This window comes from Micropterus salmoides, unplaced genomic scaffold, assembly GCF_014851395.1.
Source record: "Micropterus salmoides isolate LMB-PRFRI ecotype aquatic unplaced genomic scaffold, ASM1485139v1 Ms_hic_scaffold_11, whole genome shotgun sequence".
In the NCBI taxonomy this organism is placed as follows: domain Eukaryota; kingdom Metazoa; phylum Chordata; class Actinopteri; order Centrarchiformes; family Centrarchidae; genus Micropterus; species Micropterus salmoides.
Genome location: NW_024040152.1, coordinates 11,422,584 through 11,446,973, shown reverse-complemented (window position 1 = coordinate 11,446,973; position 24,390 = coordinate 11,422,584). Strand labels below are relative to the sequence as shown.

Below are 24,390 nucleotides of genomic sequence, written 5' to 3'. Positions count from 1 at the left end.
GGACCAGCTCCATACTCTTATGTCCACAGTTCAGTGGAGTCTAACTACTGTTGGTCTTTTGGCAAGGGATCAGATGTAGGGGAAAGTGGGGTGAGTTGTGCCAGTTTTTACTCAAAGTGACTTTAAAGTGAGGCCATGACAGTAATGCCTTCAACTTAAGGATGTACATATATTTCAGGATGTGGGGCATCCCTGAGAACAATAACTTTGGATCTGAAACAAATTGTTTCAGAAATATAGCTTTTGGGGAAAAAAGTGGTCTCGTGGCACAACTTGCCCCTGGTGCGGAGTAAATTGTGCCTTTGGGGGAATACGTTGGGGTAAATTGTGCCAGTGATTTCTGGAGTAAAACAGAACATTTTAATATTGTGAACTGTAATGCTATATGAAAGCAAGACAAATTCAATACAAAATTACTCATTTAAGGTTTATTTAGATATTGTCACCCTATTAAACTGTTGGAATAAGTCATTTAGTAGTTTTTGGGAAAACACAAAACTTAAATACACAATATGATATTTGTGAATCATTTCAGACAAAAAGGCTTTGGCAATAGATGCCTGTTGACATACACAGAATGCTGTCTGTCAATTATGTAACATAAGAATAAAGTGACTAGGCTAATTTCTAAACATCCTATTGGGATTTAGGCCACTTAAATACTTAATAAAACTTCTCTTTAATAACTTGCTAAACTCAAACTGAAATCAGTGTTAGCTAAATTAAACAAATGGCAGGTAGGCCTAAATCAAACACTGATGAGGCATGCCCATCTCCTCACTTCTCCAGATTATCCCCTGTGGGTATGTAGGTCTAGGTGGTCTGGATCTGGCCTACTACTTAACATCCCACTTGTCAATGCTGCAGGGGAATATAAACTTCTGCTCCCTTCTGGCTGTACCACCAAGTTTTTGGGGTGTGGGTAATCTCTTGAGCACATCACCTCTAGGGATGACTCCTTCATCATTCTCTTTAAATGTAAAGACGTTTTTTCCATCCACATACTTCTTACAACTTGTATGTAACAATGTACAATTACAAATTAATAATATGTTGAAAATAATCATAAGTGGGGGTGAGTTGTACCACTGGCACAATCACCCCAGACCCACAAGTTTGAAATACTAGCATGATCCAGCAGTTGAGAGCTAACATCATGCTAACTCTATAGACTCATTGTTTAGCCTGCTAAAGTACTAAAACATGTGTGAAATGTTTGCCAAACGTGTCTATAATTGTTCAGACACTATAATCAAAAAACTTAATCATAGAAATTTTACTTTGAAAGGGAAAAAACAGTTTTTTGAGCTAAAATGTGCTTACCTCTCATGCCATGTGTCTCTTTTCTTTGGAGGACGAGTAAAATGGATGGCTTTTCAAAATTATGTGGTGACATGACCAATTTCTTCTATGGTTTTCCAGAAACAAGGGGTGGATCTACTTCCCCCCTGGCACAAATCACCCCAACTGCTGCGGATCATTCAGTCAGTCATCAGTGACAGCATCAAGCATAAACCAGTTGCAAAGGTATTGTATTCCTTTGGTACAAGACGCCTCTTTGACCAGCCAACTAACAGAAACACTGTCAGCTGGGATTGGCTCCAGCGCCACCCCGCGACCCTGTACGCAGGATAAGCGGTTGACGATGGATGGATGGATTTCAGTACCCCCAAACTAATCAATTACTTTGTATCAGGTTGATTTTAAACTGTGAAACGTGATTCGAGACTTAGAAGCTGGAAAAGTTTGATTAAAAGACCACAATATATTTCGAAACCGATATGAATCTCATCTTCTTTGTCCTATCGATGTGTTCTGGGATTGTTATGCTGCGTTCCAGGAAACTCGGAATTGGAACCTCCAACTAGAAAAAGTACTGTGGAAAGCATCTTTAAGTGGAATTTCCTACTTGTGAACTCCGAGAAAAAAACATGTACCGCGACTTCACGAGTAGCAGCTGAATTACGTCACAAAACAATGTCAGCGCCCATGGAAGCACACACTGTAAATGGTAAACCATAAAATAAAAGGCAACAAAACGTATATTTGCATGTATTTAAATTACAATAATACATACGTATGTCATATAGTAAAACCTGTTCTGCATGTACATTGATGTAGAAATATGTTATTAGGTAGCTGGCTACAGTAAAGAATCTCATAAAGTCATCTTCTCTGCATAAAAATTATTATTTAAAATGCCAAAAGATTAGGAAGTGTAACCTACAACACTGTCTTGAGGATTACCAACTGATGTAGCTATCGGAGTCCACAGTTAACTAGTAACTTATGCATTAAAACTGCCATCCTTTTAATTAACATCTAAAGTACTGCTGATGGTGCAAGTGTGTGTACACTGTGTCACGGTCAGCCATGGCTTTCGTTCACTTTCGGCATCATGCACCACCATGCACCTGGAATGCTTTTAGGTTGGGAGTCGGATATTTCAACTCGGAAATTTCCCAGTTCCGAGCAGTCTGGAACGCGGCATTAGCACAGTTTCCCTTTCCTCTCAGCTAGTTAGGTCTAACGTTAGTCAAAATGGCGAGCCTCATGTAGGGGTCGAGTGTGATTATCTGTGACATTTTCATCACTTTTAGGGAGTTAATTTTGTTCCTGTGCAGCTTTCCTAACAAACATGTTCGCAAACATAGCTCTGCGAACTGTTTTGAAATCGTCGGCTGGTGTTTTGCGAGAAGGCGGCGCTCTGTGCTCTGCTTTGTCCGCGAAACCCTCGACATGCAGCTCGGCTTCATTGTCAGGACTGAGAGTCAGCTGTGGTAAGTGTAAGTGACAGAACCCGAGGAAGCCTATAAAATAGAATTAGAAATAGAATTTCATTATTCCTGGCTGTTTGTAACGTCTGTCCACATCTAGCTAGTTAGCTAACACCAACAGCAGTAGGCACCGTTGACAGAGAGCTGCAGAGACAGAAACGAGAGTCACAGTATGCCAGACAACATAATAGCTAACAGTTTTATGGAGATAAATAATGTCTGAATTTCATTTAAGCACATTAATTAAGTGTGGACAATGTGGGCTTTCCCCCACAGAATGCCAATGTTAAGTATTTAACTTAGCCTAGTTAACTTACATAGCTTGCACTTGTAAAGTTAGTAAACTGAAAATGTACGTTAACGTTAACACCCAGCACAGCCAACGATTTTACAGAACTCATAACGTTACGTAACTGTTAAAAAGTGAAACATCAGCACAGTAATTTATCTTGTAAACATACACACATAGACCACAAGAGTAAAAGGATAAAGAATAAAATATATGTCAGTTAGTCCAACAGTAAATTAAGTTTGCCTCAGACAGCAAGAATGATGGCTAGCATGTCAATAATTACAAAGCAGGTATAAGCCTTTTAACTATTGCTCCAATAAGGGCATTTGGGGAGTAGGGTAGAGAATAGATTGTCTGTCTGTATTTGCTTGGTCACAGATTTACCAGTCAAATTAAAAGATAAATCAGCAGAAGTTTAGTTTGTTTCTTTGTTTTTAACTTTGTTATGTGTAGGCTAGTAGACACAAGTGCAGGGCTAAGGTGGGAGGAGACTGGAGTAGAGAGAAGTGGAATATTTACTGCAGAGTTGAAGGGATCAGATATTGAGCCAGGGAAGAGCGAGGTAGAGCTGAAGACTATATGTGCGCAGAACCGGGTTGCAGGCTTCTTTGCAGAGCTGGTGGAAACCATAGATGAGAGTCCAGAGTGTGGGAAGCAGAGCTGAGCAGGTCCAGAGCAGAATCTGGGGATAGTTGAGCCGGAGGGGGTCCAGGGAGAGCAGATGGGATGAGCCCACTTTCTAATAATGTAACTAAATCAACAAGTTATTATGCAGTATTTACTTTTAACTTTTGTTATAGCCTACTATTTGACATTCTGCAATGGGCCAATCGTTTAACTGTCTTCATTATCTTGTTTGTTGTAGTCTGCTGTTGACTGATTCATTTTAAAATGTAGGCTGTTTGAATATTCAAGTCCTAAAGTTGAAAATCGAATACCTACCCAACGAATGAGTATGTGAAGATCCCAGTCTAGCCCTAAACCCAATATGACCCATATGTGCAACATCCTGCAGATTTGTTATTGCAAACTTCACAATGTGTTTATGTGTGTGCATCTTTGTCTGCTAAATCTGATGCACCATCTTGCTTCATCACAATCATATCAAGAGCCTCTACTTTCATTTCCCACCTCAAGTCTACTAGAATGTGATGACTTGTTTTCACACAGTTGCATACTATTTTCAGCTCACTGGTAGTCACAGATGTACAAAATCTTCTTTTACAGGCCCGCCTATGTGCAAGTTGGCCGCTTCTTGCAGACCACTTCCCTCCTCAAATTGATGACAAATGCAGTGAAATCACAAATCCCATGTCAATCAATAAATGAATAATTTCTTAACCCAAAGTCAATAATAATAATTCATTTGGTTGGGTTTATAGTTGATAGACTGAGGAGAGTAAAACACATAAACAGCATGCTCTATCAGACTACCAATATAATAAAATGAAAAATAGATTGCCTTGCAAATGAGTTTTCTATTTTACATAATGTTAACCAACAAGAAGAGTTAACACTTTGTGAAAATAGTTCTAATGGACGGAGAGCACTGAGACACCATAACAGCTACAGTGGACAATGATGTTAGTTTTGTATATACACTATATTGCCAAAAGTTTTAGGACACCCCTCTGAATCATTGAATTCAAGTGTTCCATTCACTTCCATGGCCACAGGTTTATAAAATCGAGCATCTAGGCATGCAGACTGTTTTTACAAACATTTATGAAAGAATGGGTCACTCTCAGGAGCTCTGTGAATTCAAGAGTGGTACTATGAAAGGTTGCCACCTGTGCAATTAGTCCATTTGTGAAATTTCCTCACTACTAAATATTCAACAGCCAACTGTTAGGGGTATTATAACAAACTGGAACTGGGAACAACAGAAACTCAGCCACGAAGTGGTGGGCTACATAAAATCACAGAGCGGGATCGGCGCACAGTGTGCAGAAGTCGCCAACTTTCTGCAGAGTCAATAGCTACAGACCTCCAATCAACGTGTGGCCTTCAGATTAGCTCAAGAACAGTGTGTAGAGAGCTTCATGGAATCGGTTTCCATGGCCGAGCAGCTGCATCCAAGCCTTACATCGCCAAGTGCAATGCAAAGCGTCGGATGCAGTTGTGTAAAACTTGCTAGAGCAGTGGAGACGGGCTCTCGAGTGACGAATCACGCTTCTCTGTCAGGCAATCTGATGGACGAGTCTGGGTTTGGTGGTTGCCAGGAGAACGGTACTTGCCTGACTGGGCCAAGTGTAAAGTTTGTTGGAGGGGAGATTATGGTGTGGGTTTGTTTTTTCAGGGGTTAGGTTTGGCCCCTTAGTTCCAGTGAACGGAACTCTTGTGCTTCAGCATACCAAGACATTTTGGACAATTTCATACTCCCAACCTTGTGGAAACAGTTTGGGGATGGCCTGTTCCTGTTCCAACACGACTGTGCACCAGTGCACAAATCAAGGTCCATAAAGACATGGATGAGCGAGTTTGGTGTGGACAACTTGACTGACCTGCACAGAGTCCTGACCCCAACCCGAGAGAACACCTTGATCAATTAGAGCGGAGACTGCAAACCAGACTTTCTCGTCCCACATCTGTGCCTGACCTCATAAATGCACTTCTAGAAGAATGGTCAAAAATTCCCAAAACCTTGTGGACAGCCCTGAAGAGTTGAAGCTGTTATAGCTGCAAAGGGTGGGCCAACTCCATGTTAAACCCTACAGATTAAGAATGGGATGTCATTAAATGTGCATGTAAAGGCAGGCGACCCAAAACCTTTGATAATATAATGTAAGTCTGGATTTTCGATGGAGGAATTAAGCACCAGTGTTTTGAGGAAATTGCATCATTTAGTGTTTTGATTATATTGATATTGAAAACCGCTGTTATCACACCACAAGATAAATGCGTAGTTGTGTTTTATCAGGGCTGTGTGGCAGCCATGTTATCCAGATTATCTTGGGTTGTGCTCTTCGTGTCACGCACTTTAAACATGTTGTATCATCATCCTGTTAATTTCTTCTGATAGGATAGAAGAGAAATGTTAAACATGCAGCAATGGAGACAGGATCTCATTCATGCTAAGTGGCAAATAATAATTTCTGGTTTTGGGTTTGGTCACTAGCAGAAAGTTTTTTCCACATGCAGGATGTAAGTGAAAATCACTTAGACCGTACTTCTGCTCAGATCAAAATTAAGTGAGGATTCGATCGAAAGAAAGTTGGCCTCATCATCATCAGACTTTTGTCTACCTTGTCCCCTTGGTGTCTGCTATTTAGTAGCCTCTTCCCCAAACTGAAGGACTAATACAGATGTATGTTGTACAGATTATGTTAGAAATCTTGCTGCCATTTATTTTTGGGCTGCCAGTCAGTGAAATCTTTTAGAACAGGGTCTAGTCCTACTTACAATGATGTCAAATGGGGGCAGGCACTCTACACTCAAAGGGCAGTATCATCTTGGAATATAGGCGTCTGTGGTCCTGGTCCTGTAAGTGTCAATACTAACTTTAAGTCCTATTTATCTTCCTTGCTATTATGTTTAATTAACCCATTGGAATTAATAAGAAGATGGCAGCATTATTACAGATTGACATGTTGAGTGGTGAAGCTATCTTAGATTTCTTTGAATATGACTCAGTATTGTTTAAACAGGCCAGGGCCTAGCATCACAACATACTGTTGCTACACTTTACTATTGTCTAGATTTAGATTTCCTGTGCACATCTTGATATACAAACCTGCATTTTGATTGAAAGTGTGTCACAGAGAAAAAAAAAAAAAAAGAAAGTGTGCCACAGATGTGCTGATTCAGTTCTATAGTAACTTCGACTGGCAACCACTGATCCTTTGCTGAGCCCATTTGTTGTGTGTCTGACAACATTAGATCCCATTCCATCACCTATTTTTCAGGCTTCAACTGCTCAAATTAACTATGATCTCTTAGTTTTATTGTGGTGTTTCCATCATTTTGCCCACTCACTACACATTTATTTTATTTATTTTTTCTCTGTTCCTCTCTCAGTTGCAGGAGGCTTTGCTCTTCCACCACCAGTTAGACATTATGCTCGGGCTGCAAAGAAAAAGAAGACGGGTATGTTATGAGGCTGCGTTGTCCACTTTGTGACATTTTTGAAGTGCTCACTTTTCATCCAAACCTGTTTCTTCCAGGCCCCGAGAGCCAGCTCAGTGATCTTCCACCAACAATGCTGAAGATGGATTATGCAGCTGTACCCCTCGCTCAAATGTAAACAAACATGCATACACTTACATGAAATGAGTAAATATTTTATTTAGGTTAAGTATTCACTGTGCAGTCCCCTCCAAAAGTGTTGGAATGGTAAGGCAAACTGGGTAAGGGGACTGTATATCCATTGTAAGTATGTTCACTAGATTGATAATCTTCTAACACTATTTTTTAACAGGAGTGATGATCTCGTCAAAAGACTTCTTTCGCTGGAGTTAGCGAGTCATGTGAGTTCACGTGTCCCCACAGATCGCCTCGTCATGTTTTTTCTCTACCTCTTGAAACATGCACTGATTTGCCACTTAAAGAAGTCATAAACATGTAGTTTATTACTCTGTGTGTGTTCACATCTTCAGAGTGAAAAGCTACAGCTGAAAAAGGAACAGCTCATTGCAAAAGTCCAGAAGGATGAGAATGACCGCAGCTCAGTGGAAGTTCAGGGTGAGTTGCTTTACGTGTCGCATATAATGCTTTCACTGAAATTAAAAGATAGGATAAAGTGTAGTTTAACTGTATGTTGATTCAGTCCCCCTTTAAATGTCTTTTCCTTCAGTGGCAATTTTGACTGCAAGAATCCGAAACTATCAGGAGCACTTGCAGAAACATCACAAGGTGAGTTCCCTTGCAAGCTAAACGGGAAGATAAGATGTTCCTTTATTGATCCACTGTAGGGGAAATTCAACTTCATTTTAAACAATGAAAGTAGAACCAATAATCAAATCAGAGTGAAATATGTAAAATATACATACACATTATATACAATGAAAACAGAATATGCTATCCTTGTGTACATCTGTACATCTGCAAAGGAAGGCTGTGGACAGATTTAATCAAAATTCTTAGATGACGTAGAATGCCACAGGGCAGACAGTTGACTTGCACCACTAGAACATTCATGTATGAAAGATGTATGTCTCCCCACATTTCCTCTCTGCCTTCCTCTGTTGTAAGGCATGCGTGTTCTACAGGATATCCTGTGTACTCCCCCACATTAAATAAGGACATGAGTAACACGGTCATGGTTGGAAATTTCCAAGTTACATCAAACATTTTTGTTGAAATTAACACAGGTAATTAGGTGTTTCCTCATAAGCCCAACGCCAGACTTTTATGTTTTATTTCATTCCAGGACAAAGCTAACAAGAGGCGGATGCTCATGGCCATTGACCGAAGGAAAAAGCTTTTGAAACACCTTAGGTTGGTTCGCTATGATGCCTTTGAGAAAGTGTGTGAGCAGCTGGGCATCACTTACACCTTCCCTCCAGAGTACTACAGACGGGCCACTCGCCGCTGGCTAGCCAAGAAGGCCTTCTGCATTAAGGTAGCAAACAAATTACACCATTAGTCTTTGTATGTGTGAATATGTATAATGTTTTTCTTTGGTTGTATATAATAATGGTATCAATTGGAGATTATATATCTATAAGATCTAATATCTATATCTTTCATTGCACACTAGTGAAGCAATAATGTGTATTGTGTCTGACAGCATTTCTCTGGCTTTGTGTAGGTTAACGTGTACACTCTTCTAACTTGCCAACATGTACAAGGTGTTATTTTGGGCCACCACTGACACTTGGTCATGTGCGTCTCTTCTCAGGTCTTCAACGAAGTGCAAAAGCAGAAAGCAGAGCAGAGGCTGAAGATGAAGCAAAGTTTAGCCTCCGCAAACACAGAGGCAGCCAAGACAAAAGCTGTTGACACCCAATGAAAGACAATAATAATGTATATTACAACATGGCATGTGCATAAACAACATGTATTGCCATCATACAATATTTGCTTTTGCTTTCAAGTTGATGTCAGAATTTAATGGAAATAAAATGCACCAGAAAGTTGTACCCAAATGTACTTTGGAAATCTTTTTGTACTGAAATATATGACTCTCAAGTAGATATGTTTAATATTTATCTGTACAGAACAAGTGAGGCAGGCCATTGATCTCACTTGTGCGAGGTATTAACTGAAATAAGGAACTCAAATTGCCAGATAATAAAGAGAAATTTGGCAGTCTGGCTACACATAATGGCTAAACTGCTGAATGTTCCACTGTAGGCTGCATCTTAAAGGACTCAACACTGAAACCTGTGACAGGAAACTACTGCTGCACTGCTCTGAATGTCCATTCTGTTGCACCCCTGGTCGTGATGTCAGCTGATATTTTTCAATCAGCTGTCTGAGGCAAAACTATGAAACTAATAGAATATTTAGTTTAGATAGATTTCTGCAAGCCTTATGCAGAATTTGTGAGTTACCATTATGCCAACACTTGTCAGTATAACATCTGGTGACATGACAAAATTTTATGGAGCACTGATTGGCTTGTGGTCAAGTGTTTGTGGAAACGGGAGATAGAAACAATAACACCTGCACAATAAGATGACTTCACCACAAAAGTGCAGGAAATAAGACATATGAGAAGCTTATAATGTTCCATTGTTGTTGGCAGCCTAAGAGGTGTTGGTGAAATCAGTCCTGTTTGAGGATGTACTGATAGGGTTGCTGCGTTATAGTGCAATGGGTCTCTTATTTTGTGCAAATATCAAAAGGATCTTACAGTAATGTGATTTGGTACATCACCTCAAACTGTTGCCATATGGTCACGATTCAATTTCATATCCAATATGCTGGATAACAACAACAATAAATTTCAGAGATATAAGCATTACTAGTTTCGGATTGCACTGTATGTATAGGCTCCATCATCTTGGAAATGTCCAATCATCTTCCAAGTTATTTCATACTTAAGACTTGGAACACTGACAAAAGCAGCCCTGTACTCGCATGTAGTTTTGTACTGGTTCAAATCTAAATAAATGCATCCATTCTTTGAGAAACTGCAGTAGTGACATGACTTTGGTTGGTTAAAACCTCAAGCTGTATGACAAAAGGGACGTGATGCATTTGTGGTTGGTTTATGAACGCATGGTCTAAACCGTGAATTCTCTGAACGGCGCTAATCATATGTCAGATTGGAAAACCATTTAAATTGAAGCCATCACTTTTTAACAGATACATGTGCCAGTGATCTGTATCTGTTTGTGATTAAACCCTCTATCATCCTCAAACCAAAGTAGCAGTTCTCGTTAATGGCCTTTTTTGTCAGCGAATCACTATAGATGTTTGTCATCCTCAGAAATAGCAGTTTGTTGGCAAACCAGCATTTCGCAGCTAAAGCTCGTCACAGCTTCCTGTGTGGTGCGCAGCTTGTCAGTTTGATCAGGAGGAGTGCACACTGACAGACTCTTCTGGTAAGTGACACCTTTTTTTCTTCTCGCAGTAGATTAACTTAAGAATTCTCCGTTAATTTAGTTAAACTGATACTGCTCATAAACCTATTTGCAAAGCATTTATATTTTGTACTTTTTAAAAGTTGCACATTCACAAGAAATTATTTTTGACAGCATTGATACAAGATAACATAGGCTGTCACATGTTCTTTTGTACTTCAGGTTAAGTTATACCATCATATTCATTTTTAAGCCCTTTGTATGTAATAGTTTACATACATGGCTCATAGTATGATCATTCATACTTATCTATGGTGACATTTATCAGTCTGTGTCACAATAACATACTTTTAAATACCAGTATTATGATCTAGAACGGTCCTGATTAACTATAGACTATATAGTGATAAAATCCTAAAGGGAAAGAAGCAATCTATCTGAAATCTGCAATATTTACAATGTTTCAAGTCAAGTCTTATATTATTTATACATATACTGACATATATACATATTTTCTGAGCAATGTTAGTTGATGGGAAGCTAAGGTGTTATAAACGGGTTGTGTTCAGAAGGATTATCTTGAAACACGTTATATTTCAGGTTAAGATGCCAGAAATGCAAAACAATGATCAATAAATTAGTGTGTAAATCACAAAAGCTCAAAGCCACAAACTAGTTTCTTGTTCTGTGTTACAGAAGACGTCCATGAAATGTTTGTTGATACATTACATGCTTTGCAGGAAGATTTATGAAAGCTGATTGAGCTGTATAAATTACACATTATTTCTCTTTTAGACTAATTCTCCAATGGAGAGCACTAGCATATATTTATTATACATCTGAATCATTCTATGAAAAGTCAAAGTCAGGAAATTAATAGCATCACATAAAAGTACTCATGACAAAATGTGAAAGCAATTGTGGCACACGGAAAGACTGTTTTAGTCATATCTCCTACAGCTTTTCCACCTGACACAAACTGCGTTGTTTCTTTATTCCAATGCTAACAACTGAAGGTGTTCCTATAGGCAGCTAAATCAAAAACTACAAGAAATCCAGTAATCAAAAATGTCGAACCCAGTGGTCACTCATCAACCAGGTGCAGGCGGCTATGGGACAAATGTCCAAACAGGAGAGTGGAGCACCGGCCTGTGCTCCTGCTGCAGTGACATGTTAGTCTGTGAGTATCCTATCATTTAAGATGCTTAAATTTAACATTATTATTTTCCAAACACCAAGCACACACTCGGGCATTTACATGATTTTTCTCTTTCAAAAATTCACAATGAAATACACTTCTATTGTGTGCAGGTGCTCTTGGTTGCATCTGTCCAATTGCATTGAGCTGCTACACAGCAAACAAGTATGGGGAAAACTGCTGCTTGGGTTGTTTGCCAGGAGGCTTAACTGCCATGAGGACTCATATGAGACTGACCTATGGTATTCAGGTAAGTTACTAATTAATTACTGTACATTCAAAACTCTTTAGAAGACCCTTGCTCATGTTTTGGGTGGTGCTGTAAGTGTCCTACAGGAAGCCAGACCTGTTTTCAGTAACGTGGCACTTGCGACAGCCAGAGATTTCATGAACATGTGAAATGTTGGGTGTTCCCTGAAATTGAGAAACCTGAACTGCAGCTCATTTCCTCATAAAGGGTTGGTGTTCCATGTTGTGATTTTTTTACAATATTTTAACCACAGGGAACAATAATCAATGATGCCTTGATGACCTTTTGCTGCGGAATCTGTGAGACATGCAGGATGGCACGAGAAATCCGCATCAGGAATGGAGACATTTCGCCGTAACAAGGCATAAAGGATTCTGGCCCATACAGTATTTTCTCTTTGTTGACATCCAGCCATTGTGGAAGTAATTTGTTTATGCCTGTAGCAGGCCTAGCTTTGATAGAAACAACAAAGAAGGCACAGTTAATGAATTATGCAATTCCTGCCATTCCATAATTTTTCCTATAGTCTTAAAATATACCTGTGTAACAGTGTCACAAAGTGCTGTTAAAGTGCATTACTGTAAAGAAATTGCAATGTTCAATCACTCACAACATCAAAAATTTCGTTTAAACATGATCCATTGTGTATAACATTTTCAATAAAAAATATTGTTTAATGTTATTTCATTTCCTTTTAATGTAGGAAATTATATAGCAACTTAAGATATGATGATCTACATGGCGCTCAGACAAGAAAATGTGTCCTATGTGGATTATTTTGGTTATAATTAACCCTTTCTTAAACCATTTAATCACACTCTTTTTGGCTTAGTGAACCTGAACACTTAAAATAATGTGTGTACTTATGATACTTTATCACAAGGACATCAGGTGAGAGCATTTCAACAAAAGAGTAATTTCCTTCTCCAATTTTTTCATTAGAAGGATTTTGTAGAGGCTTGTAGAGGTAAAAGTATTCAGTATTTCACAAGAACAGACGCAAAATCAGAAACAAGAGAAGGATCTGGTGCCCTGTATGTTGGAACCACTGCTGTCACTCACTGTGGTGCAAGGTTTGTTCAGATATGATGAAAACACCATGCATAAATTCATTGAGTTTGTATGTTTTCTTTTTATTTTCAAGTCTCCTTTGGAGCATTTGCGATTTAATTGCATGTACAATCTACTGAACAAAGTCATACACAGTCGATACACACTGCGATACACACTGCGGTTATATTGAAAAATTCACACTGCCTAACCCCTTCCCTTCCATGTACGTCAGAATGCACAACGCTGATTGGTGTTTTTGCCTGTAGCAGGCCTAGCTTTCATGCAAACAATAAAGAAGGAGCAGCTAATGAATTATGCAATTCAATGTATTAAGTGTGATTTTACCTGTTGCCTTATAATATACCTATGTAACAGTGTGACGAAGTGCTACTGATTTGCATTACTGTAAATAAATTGCATTGTTAAATCAATCACAACATCATTAATTACATTTAAACATGATCCACTTTGTACAACATTTGCAATAAAAATGGGATTGTTTAATGTTATTTAATTTCCTTTTAATGTAGGAAATTATATAGCAACCTAAGATGTGATAATCCACATGGTGCTATGACAAGAAAATGTGTCCTTTGTGGATTATTTTGGTGAATATTAACCATTTCTTAAACCAGTTAATCCCAATGTTTTTGGCTTAGTGACCTGACCACTGAAAATAATGTGTGAACTTGTGACACTTTATCACAAGGACATCAGATGAGAGCATTTCAAACAAAGTAATTTCCTCTTCAATTTTTTCATGAGGAGGATTTATAGAGGCTTGCAGTGGTTAAAGTATTCACTATTTCACAAGAACAGAAGCGTAATTAGAAACAAGAGAAGGATCTGTTGCTTTGTAGGTTGGAACCACTGCTGTCACTCACTGTGGTGCAAGGTTTGTTCAAATCTGATGAAAACACAATGCATAAATTCATTGAGTTTGTATATATTTTTTATTGTCAAGTCTCATTTTCAACATTTGCGATTTAATTGCATGTGCAATCTTCTGCACAAATCAGAAACAAGAGAAGGATCTTTGTGCCCTGTAGGTTGGATCCACTGCTGTCACTCACTATGGTGCAAGGTTTGTTCAGACACATATTGCGATTTAATTGCATGTGCAATATGCGGCACAAAGTCAGGCCAATATCATTCACACCGCCTGACCTCTTCTTTTCCTCGTACGTCAGAACGCATATCGCTCTGATTGGCTGTTTGCTTCGTGGCCTGGCAACCAGAAGAGGCTTTACCCAACAGACAGACCCCCTATCGGCAAGCTTTCCTGCTATCTACAATCGCTAGCCAGCTTACGCTTTCAGGAGAGATTCAACCACCCAAATACCATCATGTCCTCAAGAACACTGCCTCTGCTATTCATCAACCTCGGCGGAGAAATGTTGTACATCCTGGACCAGCGGCTTCGAGCTCAGAATATCCCTGCTGACAAAGCTAAGAAAGGTAGCTTGGCTAGCTTAGCAGCTATCCAGATAACAACACAGATGTCACCCTGCAGAAAAACGTCGGCGTTAACTTACGCTGCGATAATGTTTATTCAGTCGGTTTGTCCTTTTATTGGTTAGTGAATTGATAACAAGTTTCTGTGATTCAGAAAAAGTCCATACAAATGCAAGGCGAGAGTTAGTTAACATAAATGAGCCATGTGGTTATTTTGTAAAGCCACATAGTTTGATAAAATCATAACTTACACAGACATTAATTAATGTCATGTCAATTAATGTCCCATTAATTTGGAGCCCGGGACAGATATCAATTCGTAATGCTCTATTGTCAGTGCATGGGAAACTGTTCTGTTCTGCCATAGGCTGTATATACGATCTAAGTTATGTCATTTTAATATGCAGCAACATTGGTCAAGTCTTGAGATGTCATTCATCAACCTGGTTTTCAGAACATCATTTCTCCTCATCTATCTCCTTTGAATTCATAACGTTTCCACAATAGCTGGCTGGATAGAGGAGGACAGAAGGAGAGGTATTATTACAGAGCTTTAGTATGATCGTGCACCGATGCATTAGTAGCTCTGCGCTCTGCTTTGTCCTAGACTGAAGCAACACGCTGAATAAATAATAGGACTTATAGACCTCATGTGCACAGATCAACTCACAACTACTGCGGTTGTCTCTGCACGTACTCTAGGTACATCATGTGAGTGGCTGGGTCACTCAAATGCTCAGGTCCTGGCCACAAACTTTATTGGTTATCGGGGGCCTTCATTGTATGGTAAGGTTTACAATGATGGGAGATGTTTTTAAAAGAGTGATCAATATTTACATTATTTATTCATCACATTGAAAAGTATTTCAATCTACCAAGTAGGCCAAAATACCACATGTGACGAAACACACACTATATTCCATAATATAAACACTACATAAAATTGTCCCTTACCTCAAAAAACTGCACGTATCAAGAAGCTCATCTGAGGTGCTCTGAGAGCAGTGTTTCATTTTTCACAGCTCCTTTTTTAGTAGTAGAGCTTCCTTATGGGTAAGTAGCCGAAAACACTACTGAGCTTTGCTGTGTTAAGCAAGTTTATTTTCCTCACCCTTGAGCCAAAAACAAAAAAATCCAGAATCTAGTTAATTTTTGGAAAAGGTGATCGGTTTGAGCTCTGACTGACATAACAATGATGGTGATCACTTCTGCCAAATGCTACAGTGACTGATAGAAGTAATCATAGCTCAAACACAAAAGTTTTCCTACCTAGCTATTCTGTTGCCCTGCTAAGTAGGACATATGCTGATGGCTTTCCATGCTGCTGCTTTATTAGGGTTGTTGGGATAGGCTTTGGATGAAATGGTTCTGGACTTGTAGAATAGATGCTCATCTGCCTGCTTCTGAATCTGAAGGTGTAGAAAGTACATTTGTCTAACCTCAGTTAACTTTTTGTGTACTTTTCTGTTGTACTGTTTGCCTGACTAGTTATGAATGACATCATCACCACCATGTTCAACAAAAAGTTCCTAGAAGAGCTTTTCAAGCCACAGGAGCTTTACTCCAAAAAAGCTCTGCGGACTGTGTTCGACAGGTTGGCCCATGCCTCCATAATGAGACTCAATCAAGCTAGCATGGATAAGGTCAGTCATTATGTGTATACACATGTAACCCCCCCTGTACAGCTATACACTGCATGGTATCCTGTGTGTGATGAATTGTTCAGTTCCTTTTTTCACTAATTTGATTTTTCACTTCAGTTCACAATGTTTATCCACACATTAATCACATTCTCTCATCAACTGCACAGTGATGTTAGTTTGTCTTACAGCCTCTTCAATATACACACTGGATTTGTACCGTATTAAAAAAAAAAAAAAACATTACTTTCGATCTGCACATCAGTCATTGTTTTATATTCACATAGAAGTGTGTAGATCTTGGATCATCATTTTGTTGCATTGAAACATGTACAACACTAATTCTGAAGTATAAAGCTATTCATATATTATATATTGTATGCTGCTGTGTATGGCTCCCTCTGCTGTTTATTATACAACAATATTCATTTTATTTTGATGGATGAGTCAGTGAAGTCATGCATGTATGTCCCTCTTCACAGCTCTATGACTTGATGACCATGGCTTTCAAGTACCAGGTGCTTCTCTGTCCCCGACCTAAGGACATCCTCCTCGTCTCCTTCAACCACATGGATGCAATCAGAGACTTTGTGAAAGACTCTCCCAGCATTCTCAGCCAGGTTGACGAGACGTACCAACTGCTCATTGAGGTATAACATGTGATTTCACTCTCTTCACGTTTGTTATGGACAGGAGTGGGTAGCAAAATAACATGTTGTTGGGGTTTCCTGCTGTGTTTGATCTTTGATTTTTTTGGTGGTATGTGAACTAGGTCTAATTTTAAAAAAAGCAGGATGCATAAGGCACCCAAACTTAGCTTAGTATACCGACGATCAAAGGAGAAAGAGAAACAACTTCAAATGTAAAACATAGTACAATCTTTTTTTTTTTTCAAACCAGTTATAATCATAGTCAGCTGTGGAGTACAAAACTGTCATTGCGAGTCATTACTTTTCCTCAAACAGGATTTTAAAAACTATAACTGTAGTACAACTTCTATGGCCAAGAAGAGGAAAGACATGCCAATGTTTGTGTCGTGGTTACCAAAAGTAGGATGAATGTCTTCATATCATATATATACTGACTCCAATAGAAGCATTTAATAGAAGGAATTTAGGTGGCAGTGAGATATCTGTAACACTAGGATAAACAGTGTTTCGAGTCAATATACAGCTGTTAATCATCTACTTTTCTGATTCAATATGATCAGCGATGTAGGTAATATATTATGCTGTCATAGTTTCAAACCATTTGGATTATAGTCACATACATTGATCTACAGTGTGACTGCACTTTATGTCAAGTGGCGTAGCAACAGTTATTTTTGGACATTTTTTGTTGTTGATCATACTAGGTTTAGGGTTAGGGTTAACCAACAAAGGAATATACTGTATACACACACACATATGCTAGATGTATATGTATATAAATGTTTATGTTTTTATATTAAAACCTTATTTCCATTTTATTATTTGTTATGTAGTTTATATTTTAACATTGCTGTTTTTTTAGATGTATACACCCTTGTCTAGTGGGGACTTCCAGCTGATCAGACAAACTCTCCTTATCTTCTTCCAAGACATGCATATAAGAGTAAGTCTATTATTTGGGCAAATTTGAACCATGGGGAGAAAATTAACTGGATAATATGAAGTTCTCAGTTGCTTTGTGTTTTATTTTCCTCAGAAGCCTGTCTCTCATGTTTTCTTCTACACCAGGTGTCTATTTTCCTCAAGGACAAAGTGCAGAACTCCAATGGCCGCTTTGTACTTCCCACCAGTGGTCCAGTGCCTCATGGAACACAAGTCCCTGGCTTGATAAGGTAACACAATATATGGCAGTTTTCACTCTGACCCAAATCTCCATTATAAAGAATGATGGAGATAAATAAGACTGAGATTAAATAAGTGGCTTGGATAGTAAAATGTACCTTTTGGCCCTTCCGATCATCTTTAATGTTAACCTGTTTGTCTTTCATATGTTTTCTGATCTTTCCCAGCCACTGTAATCTTACGTTAAGTAGGCCTATCTGCAGCTAATTGCATTACAGAGGTTTTATTGAACCAGCAATTACATTCTAATTTTAGATACGTTGTATGTTTAGCTTACTTAATGATTGTATGTGCACAGTGAAACATTTAATACATCAAGGAAACAAGAGCTCACATGTAGAACATTTAAATACATTTAAATATTCAATGTAAAATAGGTCTTCTGGGTTCCACTTCAGAGTACTACTTTCATCACAGGAAGAATCACAAGAAACTGGTCTGCATAGAAAAGGTACTGAAAGCATGCTTGTCCATAGTATTTTGTGTTTTTTTTTTATCTGGTAATTTCAGGATGTTTAGCTGTACTGGTGAAGAGGTGACCAGGCTGCAGTTCAGTAGTGGAGGAAACTATACCGCTGCTCTCCGGGAGGGATCTTTTGAGATATTTGGAGACCGGGTCACCAAACTAGGCACAAACATGTAAGACACTGAAAAGTACAGAAGATGTACATAAACACGACTTCGGCTGTATTTATGCAATGGCACTGCTTTGATAATGATTTTCTGTTAGGTAATATAGGATAGGATATTTAGAAGTACTAAGTCAAAGGCAGCTAAACTTTATGATGTAGTCTTGATAATGCTTTATCACTTATCTAAGAGGTCTGATCAGTTCTGCTGGCTATTGGGGAGTTCTAGGTGTTTAAACTTAAGTGATTTGATGTCACACAAACAAGCTATAGAGGATTAAATGCCTGGGACTTTCTACCATTTAGTAAAAGGTATAAAGTCTATTAGATGAGTAGACATTTCTACTACACTAAACCAGAAAGCCCATTAGCTTTTGATTCAGTAATCTTAATCTATGCCATGATAGTGGGTCAGTATGTCTGATATATTGCAAAAAAGCATATACTTTAAATTAAGCATTTGCAATGTCTTATGCAGGTCATCTTTTTTTCGCACGGTCATGGTTTCTTTCTCTCTTTCATTCAGGTACAGTGTAAGCCGCCCAGTGGAGACCCTCATGTCAGGAACATCTAAAAATTCTGCTCAGCACACTAAGGTAAAACAACTTCACTGACAGCACTGTAAACATTAATTAATTCATGTATACACAAAACATTTATGAACCTTAAGACTGGTTCTGACATGTTTGAACTCTTTGTGGTGTCCACTACATAACATGCAAAGGAATTTGGTAAAGTAACCCGGGTTCCCGAACCATATTCTACTTCCCGGTGCTTGTAAACAACAGGTACAGCACGTATAATATTGACGTAAACAAGCCATTGTGTGTCAACAGGTCAACACTGCTCCCAACCCTCTGGCCAAAGAGGAGCTGAATCTGTTGGCCAAGTTAATGGGAGGATTAGAAGTTCAGAAACCAGGGAATGCAGACAGCGGCTTCAGAGTCAACCTCTTTACCACTGACGAGGAAGAAGAGTGAGTCCTTGTATTTGTATTGTGTGCATTCGTGTTGTATGGCACTTAATCACATGCTACTGCTACTTTTCCCTGTGTGAAAAAATCTTTATTTGTGACCCTCTTTTATCACAGAGAGGCATTAATATCAAGACCAGATGAACTTTCATATGGAGTCATAAACATTCAAGCAACAAAGGTAAAGCTGAGATGTCTGTCCTCACAAAGTGTTTCTTTGAGTAGGAAAAATTAATGTTCAGTATTACTACATGAGTCTGAAAATCTGAGTTGCTGTGCTCCTCAAAGCAGTACACGTTTTCTGTCCCTGAATCTTGTCATGTAGACATTAGGGTGCACTAACTAAACAACTGATCTCAGACAAGGTGTATTGATTACAACATTACTCTAGTTAGAGAGATCTGGGACAGCAGTGATTGTGATAGTCAACAGAACCCTCTGGACATTATGTTTGTTTATGTCTGGCTAGTGATGGAGCTTGACTGGGGCCGGAGTTCATTGAGCCTTCCCTCCATCTGTTCATGCGTAATGCTAGTCCCTATCTTTGCCCCCTTTGCAGCCATGATGTCTCTTTTGTTTGGACTATCCAGTTTTCAGAGGCCTTAGTTTCCTCTTGCACTCTGATTAGATACTGCTCTCTTCCCATCTCAGACTCATCTCCGAGGTTCCTCAACTACAAGCGCATCTCGTTATTGGCTCTGATTAAATCAAACAAGTTTAAAAAATGGCACAACTTCTGAGAGAGCTCTGTGGTCAGGACCTGTCTCAGAGTCATTCGAACTATAGGGACCTGTTGTGATGGGCATGAGCACATACGGTGGCCCTGAAGTGCAAACCACAACAGGAATTCGCCACATCACGATAGCATTTCGCCACAGATCACGCATTTCAGCATTTCACGACAGCATCACGACAGAAAATCTCCACATCACGACAGCTGGTAGGTAATCTACTGCAGTACCTACCCTTTCCCTTTCAGTCTCACCAGTGCTGTCGTGTTGTGGCGATTTGTGGCGATTGGCTGTCGTGTTGTGGCGATTTGCTGTCTTGATGTGGCGATTTGTAGTAGTGTTGTGGTGAATTGCAATCGAATTGTGGTGAAATGCTGTCGTGTTGTAGCGATTTGCTGTTGTGTTGTGACGATTTTATGTTGTGCGAATTGCTTTTGTGGTTTTCACTTCAGGGCCACTGTAAGCACAGATTTCACGCCAGCTTCAGGGTTTATGTCTCAGATCTAAGAAATGTGTATTGGATAGGCAAAATGTGGCAAAATTATTTTAGGCTTCATTGGCCGAACCTGAAACAACTGGTCTTTTACTCATGATAATGATCTTGCCCAATTTAACTTATCTCAATGAAAAGCTTACGGTTATATGTCAATAATCAGAGATGTGAGGCTTTGCCAGTCTGACAAGATTTACTGTAATGAGGTATAAGTCCCTGTAATGGCCACTCTGGCTCTTTCATTGGTGGATTACATTCTCTTTTAGAACCAGCAAGCCAATGCAGAGCTGGCCAAGATCATGGGAGAGTTCACAGAGTCTGGCGATCAGTCTCCCAGTGCCAGCAGCAAAGGAGATGACCTTCTGGCCATGATGGACGGCCTGTAACGTGGTCACCCTGACAGAAATGCCCAGGGGGTGCAGCACAATGCATCGTCAACAGTCTGTTCTACCGAGGACCAGTCTGCTGTCTGTGCCTGCAAATACACAGCAGCAACCTCACGTGCAGCCAGAAAACCTTCTTTGGGTGCTTTTCAAAATGCAGATGTGATCAGTTTCCATTGGTTCTCAAATGACCAACTACAAACTGCAAATTTGAATAGCTAACAATTAAGAATGTGGCGAGCCAAGCTTTAAGCTGCAATACACTGTAATGGTATGTTTTCTGTAAACTGAAAAGAGGTTCAGTACATCAAACATACAGTAGGCCTATATCAGTGTTTTCAACATGTGTATGTGGTAATTGCAAAACATCTCTTTGTAAAAAGTCAAGATTTTGCATTTTTCTGGGTCCGACTGTGCTGCTGCACGCAAAATACACATTCCTTTACATAATTTATTTTTAATGTTAATAATACATCACAGTTTTAGATGATTTTCATGCTTTTAGTCCCTAATTTCATGTTTGTTTGTTACACAGTATTAATTTAGAATTTGTTAGGTTCTGTATTCTTCTGTATTGTTATAAAAACATTGTTAAATGATATTGTGGGGAAATTGGATGAAACCCAAGTGCTCTTTATAATTCACATTCCCTCAAATCTTTATTTTGGTAAGAATTATGTTTATTTTGCATCACGCTGTACTACCTTAAGACACTATGAGGAGCAACTTGAAAGACATTTTTCACTACAGATGTCTCTGAATGTTGAGCTATGGTCCAGAAATTTGTTAGTATAATATAGAGTAATGCAATATAAGTTATTGTCTAATATGTAAATATGTTTATTGCATAATTTATTTATTTGAATGTAACATTGTCTGTGTATAGGGAAGTGCATATTGCTGCAGTTGTTAAATTGTTGAATACAATGTAAGATTTTTAATAAATAGCTTCAATAAAAAAGGTTCGTAAATGCATATTATTGTATAAACTGCATCATTGGCTTCGGGTACTGATGCAATCCAAATGGCATGAACCTTGTAACAGCATGTTGTAGTTGAAATAAATTAACAGTAGAGGGAGCTGACTAACCTTTCTAAACATCACTTACTGTCATGTACTGTCCAAACTGAGGACAACACCTTGCTACAGTGCTGTTTATTATGCACTCATGTCTTTTTTTTTTTTAAATGCACCAAAAGGTGATGCATACTTATTTCGCAAATTCACTTGCCTTAGGAAGGTAGGATTCACTGAAATGTAAAACAACAAATTTGTGATTGATTGTATATCTATTTATACTTACATATTTAACAACCAAACCAGAACATTAAATGCAATATGCTTCACAGAACTACAATGAGAATTGCTATAGCAACAGCATTCTGCACCCAAGATATCTGTGTGCAGTCTGCTTGCAAACGGGTTAAAGTGAGATTGTTTGCACTCCCCCAGTCAACCATACTCAGACAGACACACACACAAACATGATGCATACCATGCAGGCTAAACATGTTGGGACATTACTCTGAATTGATCTGGGGGAGGAGGATTCCAGTGAGGTCTTCCCAATAATGTTGGCAAAGGAGACATCAAGTGCCCTGAGGATACAACCTACGTGCAAAACAAACAGAAACCAGAGCTCACACCAGCCACCCTGCAAGACTGTTCGCTGGAATCAACCAACTTCACAAGAAAACAATATTTCACCATAAAGATATGCCGAATTCCCTATGTATATTGCATAACCAAGATAATTCTATTTCAGTGGCATATTCAAAAGCAACGCAGATGTGAATTCTAAGATAGTAAATAATAGTCACTTATTTCAAATAGATGTTTCCCTTACAAAGTGTAAAAAGTGCTGTATGGGGAAGATGTGCAGTGCTTGGTCCATTAAGCCCACAAGTAATGTTACAAAAATATGAATTTACAAACAAAAAAGTATTTAAAGTCCATTCAACCTTACTTTCCCTTAACATGCCAAATAAGCCACTAAAACATGTTTCTCTCACAAACGCTGTATTTTGAGTTATGATTCAGTTTCCTTTTTGAAGACTGTGGGCAGGACACTGTAAAGCCACAAGCTGACAAATGTTTCATGTGGCCGGGGGCATATGCTCTGCTGAGTCAAGGCAGGAAGACTAGTGCAACGCAAACAAGTCTCTGCCATTTAGATTGCCCTCTCTGTGTCTATCACACCTGCCCACTGGTTTGAAACTGGTAGCTGTGGGTGTAATTTAAGGTCAGTTGGGGAGTCTAAATTGGGAACATAGGTGGGCTTTACTAAATGTCACTGTCATTAAAACTATGTTTGCTGAGTAAAGGAGAAAGAACTTGACTTTTTAGTGAGCTGAATCAATGGTTGTGTTTAATGGCACTTGTCTAATAGCAATTTCAACACATCTAGCAGCATCTCAAGCATTGTCAAAAACTGAAAATCGAATGCTTTTATCAGATGAGTGCTAGATGAAGTAATTGATCTGAGTCTGAGGTTAAACCGAATAAAATGCAATATGTGTCTTATGTGTTATAAAGCAACTACTTTTTGTAGAGCCTTATATAACACAACATTTTAACCAATAGCCAATGTGCACAGTTACTGTATATTCAGTTTAGCTGTAGGAACAGGTAAGTTTAATGGTTTGCCTGAAGAGAAATGGCTATTTTTTAAATGCGATTTAAGTGGGACTGAAGATTAACTTAATTTTCACGCTATATTGCTCATTATGTTAAAGGGCTTTTTTTTTCTTAATTTCAGATCACTTCTTATCGCTGGATGATTATAATATTTATTTGTGGACCTTTGTGGACGACAAAAGACGTTCTTAGTTTGTAATGTTAATTGTAAGAAGTTATGCTCTGTCTGACAAATGTTTCTGGTTTTGTCTCATTGCCTGGGCAGTTATTTGCAGGACACAAATAAAAAACTAACTGCAATAGCACTTAAACTTTACTTTAATGTTTCAAAACATCCCCATACAGACAACTATGACGTAATGTGTTTCATTTTGCAACTTTTATAGTGCAAAGAATTTCATCATCAGCGCGAAACCATTTACTAGGAAAAAACAGATAGGTGTTGACATTGGTCGAGCGCAGCTGTCAATCAAATAAATGTGTGTGCGTCATTTCCGTTGTCAGGTGGCGCTGTCGCTGTGGAAAGATGCGATCAGCGAAGAGCGGAGGCTTTTCCTTAATTGCTCATTTCGGTAAC

The 24,390-nt window shown here is 38.8% G+C and overlaps 3 protein-coding genes and 2 long non-coding RNA genes across 7 annotated transcripts in view; 4 read left to right on the top strand and 1 right to left on the bottom strand.

Annotated features, from left to right (window-relative positions):
* LOC119897288 overlaps positions 1-1,486 on the top strand; it is a 1,640-nt gene extending 154 nt beyond the window's left edge. The window contains exons 2-3 of the long non-coding RNA XR_005443391.1: positions 2-90; positions 1,423-1,486. This is a non-coding gene — a long non-coding RNA (uncharacterized LOC119897288). The remainder of the gene's footprint in view (position 1; positions 91-1,422) is intronic.
* The window catches only part of LOC119897287, a 3,059-nt gene extending 1,276 nt beyond the window's left edge, over positions 1-1,783 (bottom strand). Inside the window, exon 1 of the long non-coding RNA XR_005443390.1 lies at positions 1,324-1,783. This is a non-coding gene — a long non-coding RNA (uncharacterized LOC119897287). The remainder of the gene's footprint in view (positions 1-1,323) is intronic.
* A 734-nt stretch (positions 1,784-2,517) lies between these two features.
* On the top strand, positions 2,518-9,155 carry mrps15 (mitochondrial ribosomal protein S15). 2 transcript variants are annotated; one of them, XM_038710888.1, is made up of 8 exons: positions 2,518-2,786; positions 7,087-7,155; positions 7,233-7,308; positions 7,487-7,535; positions 7,665-7,749; positions 7,862-7,920; positions 8,438-8,629; positions 8,909-9,155. In XM_038710888.1, exons 1-8 carry the CDS (start codon positions 2,639-2,641, stop codon positions 9,017-9,019), a joined length of 789 nt encoding a protein of 262 aa, XP_038566816.1. In that variant the 5' UTR covers positions 2,518-2,638; the 3' UTR covers positions 9,020-9,155. The 2 variants fall into 2 exon arrangements, with proteins under 2 accessions (XP_038566816.1, XP_038566817.1); XM_038710889.1 differs by having other exon boundaries at positions 2,519-2,780.
* Positions 9,156-10,412: 1,257 nt separating this feature from the next.
* Positions 10,413-13,470, top strand: LOC119897286 (cornifelin-like). Of its 2 annotated transcripts, none has more exons than XM_038710891.1 (4): positions 10,413-10,559; positions 11,567-11,718; positions 11,850-11,986; positions 12,240-13,470. In XM_038710891.1, exons 2-4 carry the CDS (start codon positions 11,607-11,609, stop codon positions 12,342-12,344), a joined length of 354 nt encoding a protein of 117 aa, XP_038566819.1. In that variant the 5' UTR covers positions 10,413-10,559; positions 11,567-11,606; the 3' UTR covers positions 12,345-13,470. The 2 variants fall into 2 exon arrangements, with proteins under 2 accessions (XP_038566819.1, XP_038566818.1); XM_038710890.1 differs by having other exon boundaries at positions 10,454-10,559; positions 11,555-11,718.
* Positions 13,471-14,282: 812 nt separating this feature from the next.
* On the top strand, positions 14,283-22,136 carry oscp1b (organic solute carrier partner 1b). Its single transcript, XM_038710887.1, has 10 exons — positions 14,283-14,497; positions 15,983-16,137; positions 16,617-16,784; positions 17,647-17,727; positions 17,853-17,956; positions 18,477-18,605; positions 19,122-19,191; positions 19,432-19,571; positions 19,686-19,749; positions 21,059-22,136. Exons 1-10 carry the CDS (start codon positions 14,386-14,388, stop codon positions 21,176-21,178), a joined length of 1,143 nt encoding a protein of 380 aa, XP_038566815.1. The 5' UTR covers positions 14,283-14,385; the 3' UTR covers positions 21,179-22,136.
* Positions 22,137-24,390: the final 2,254 nt, after the last annotated feature.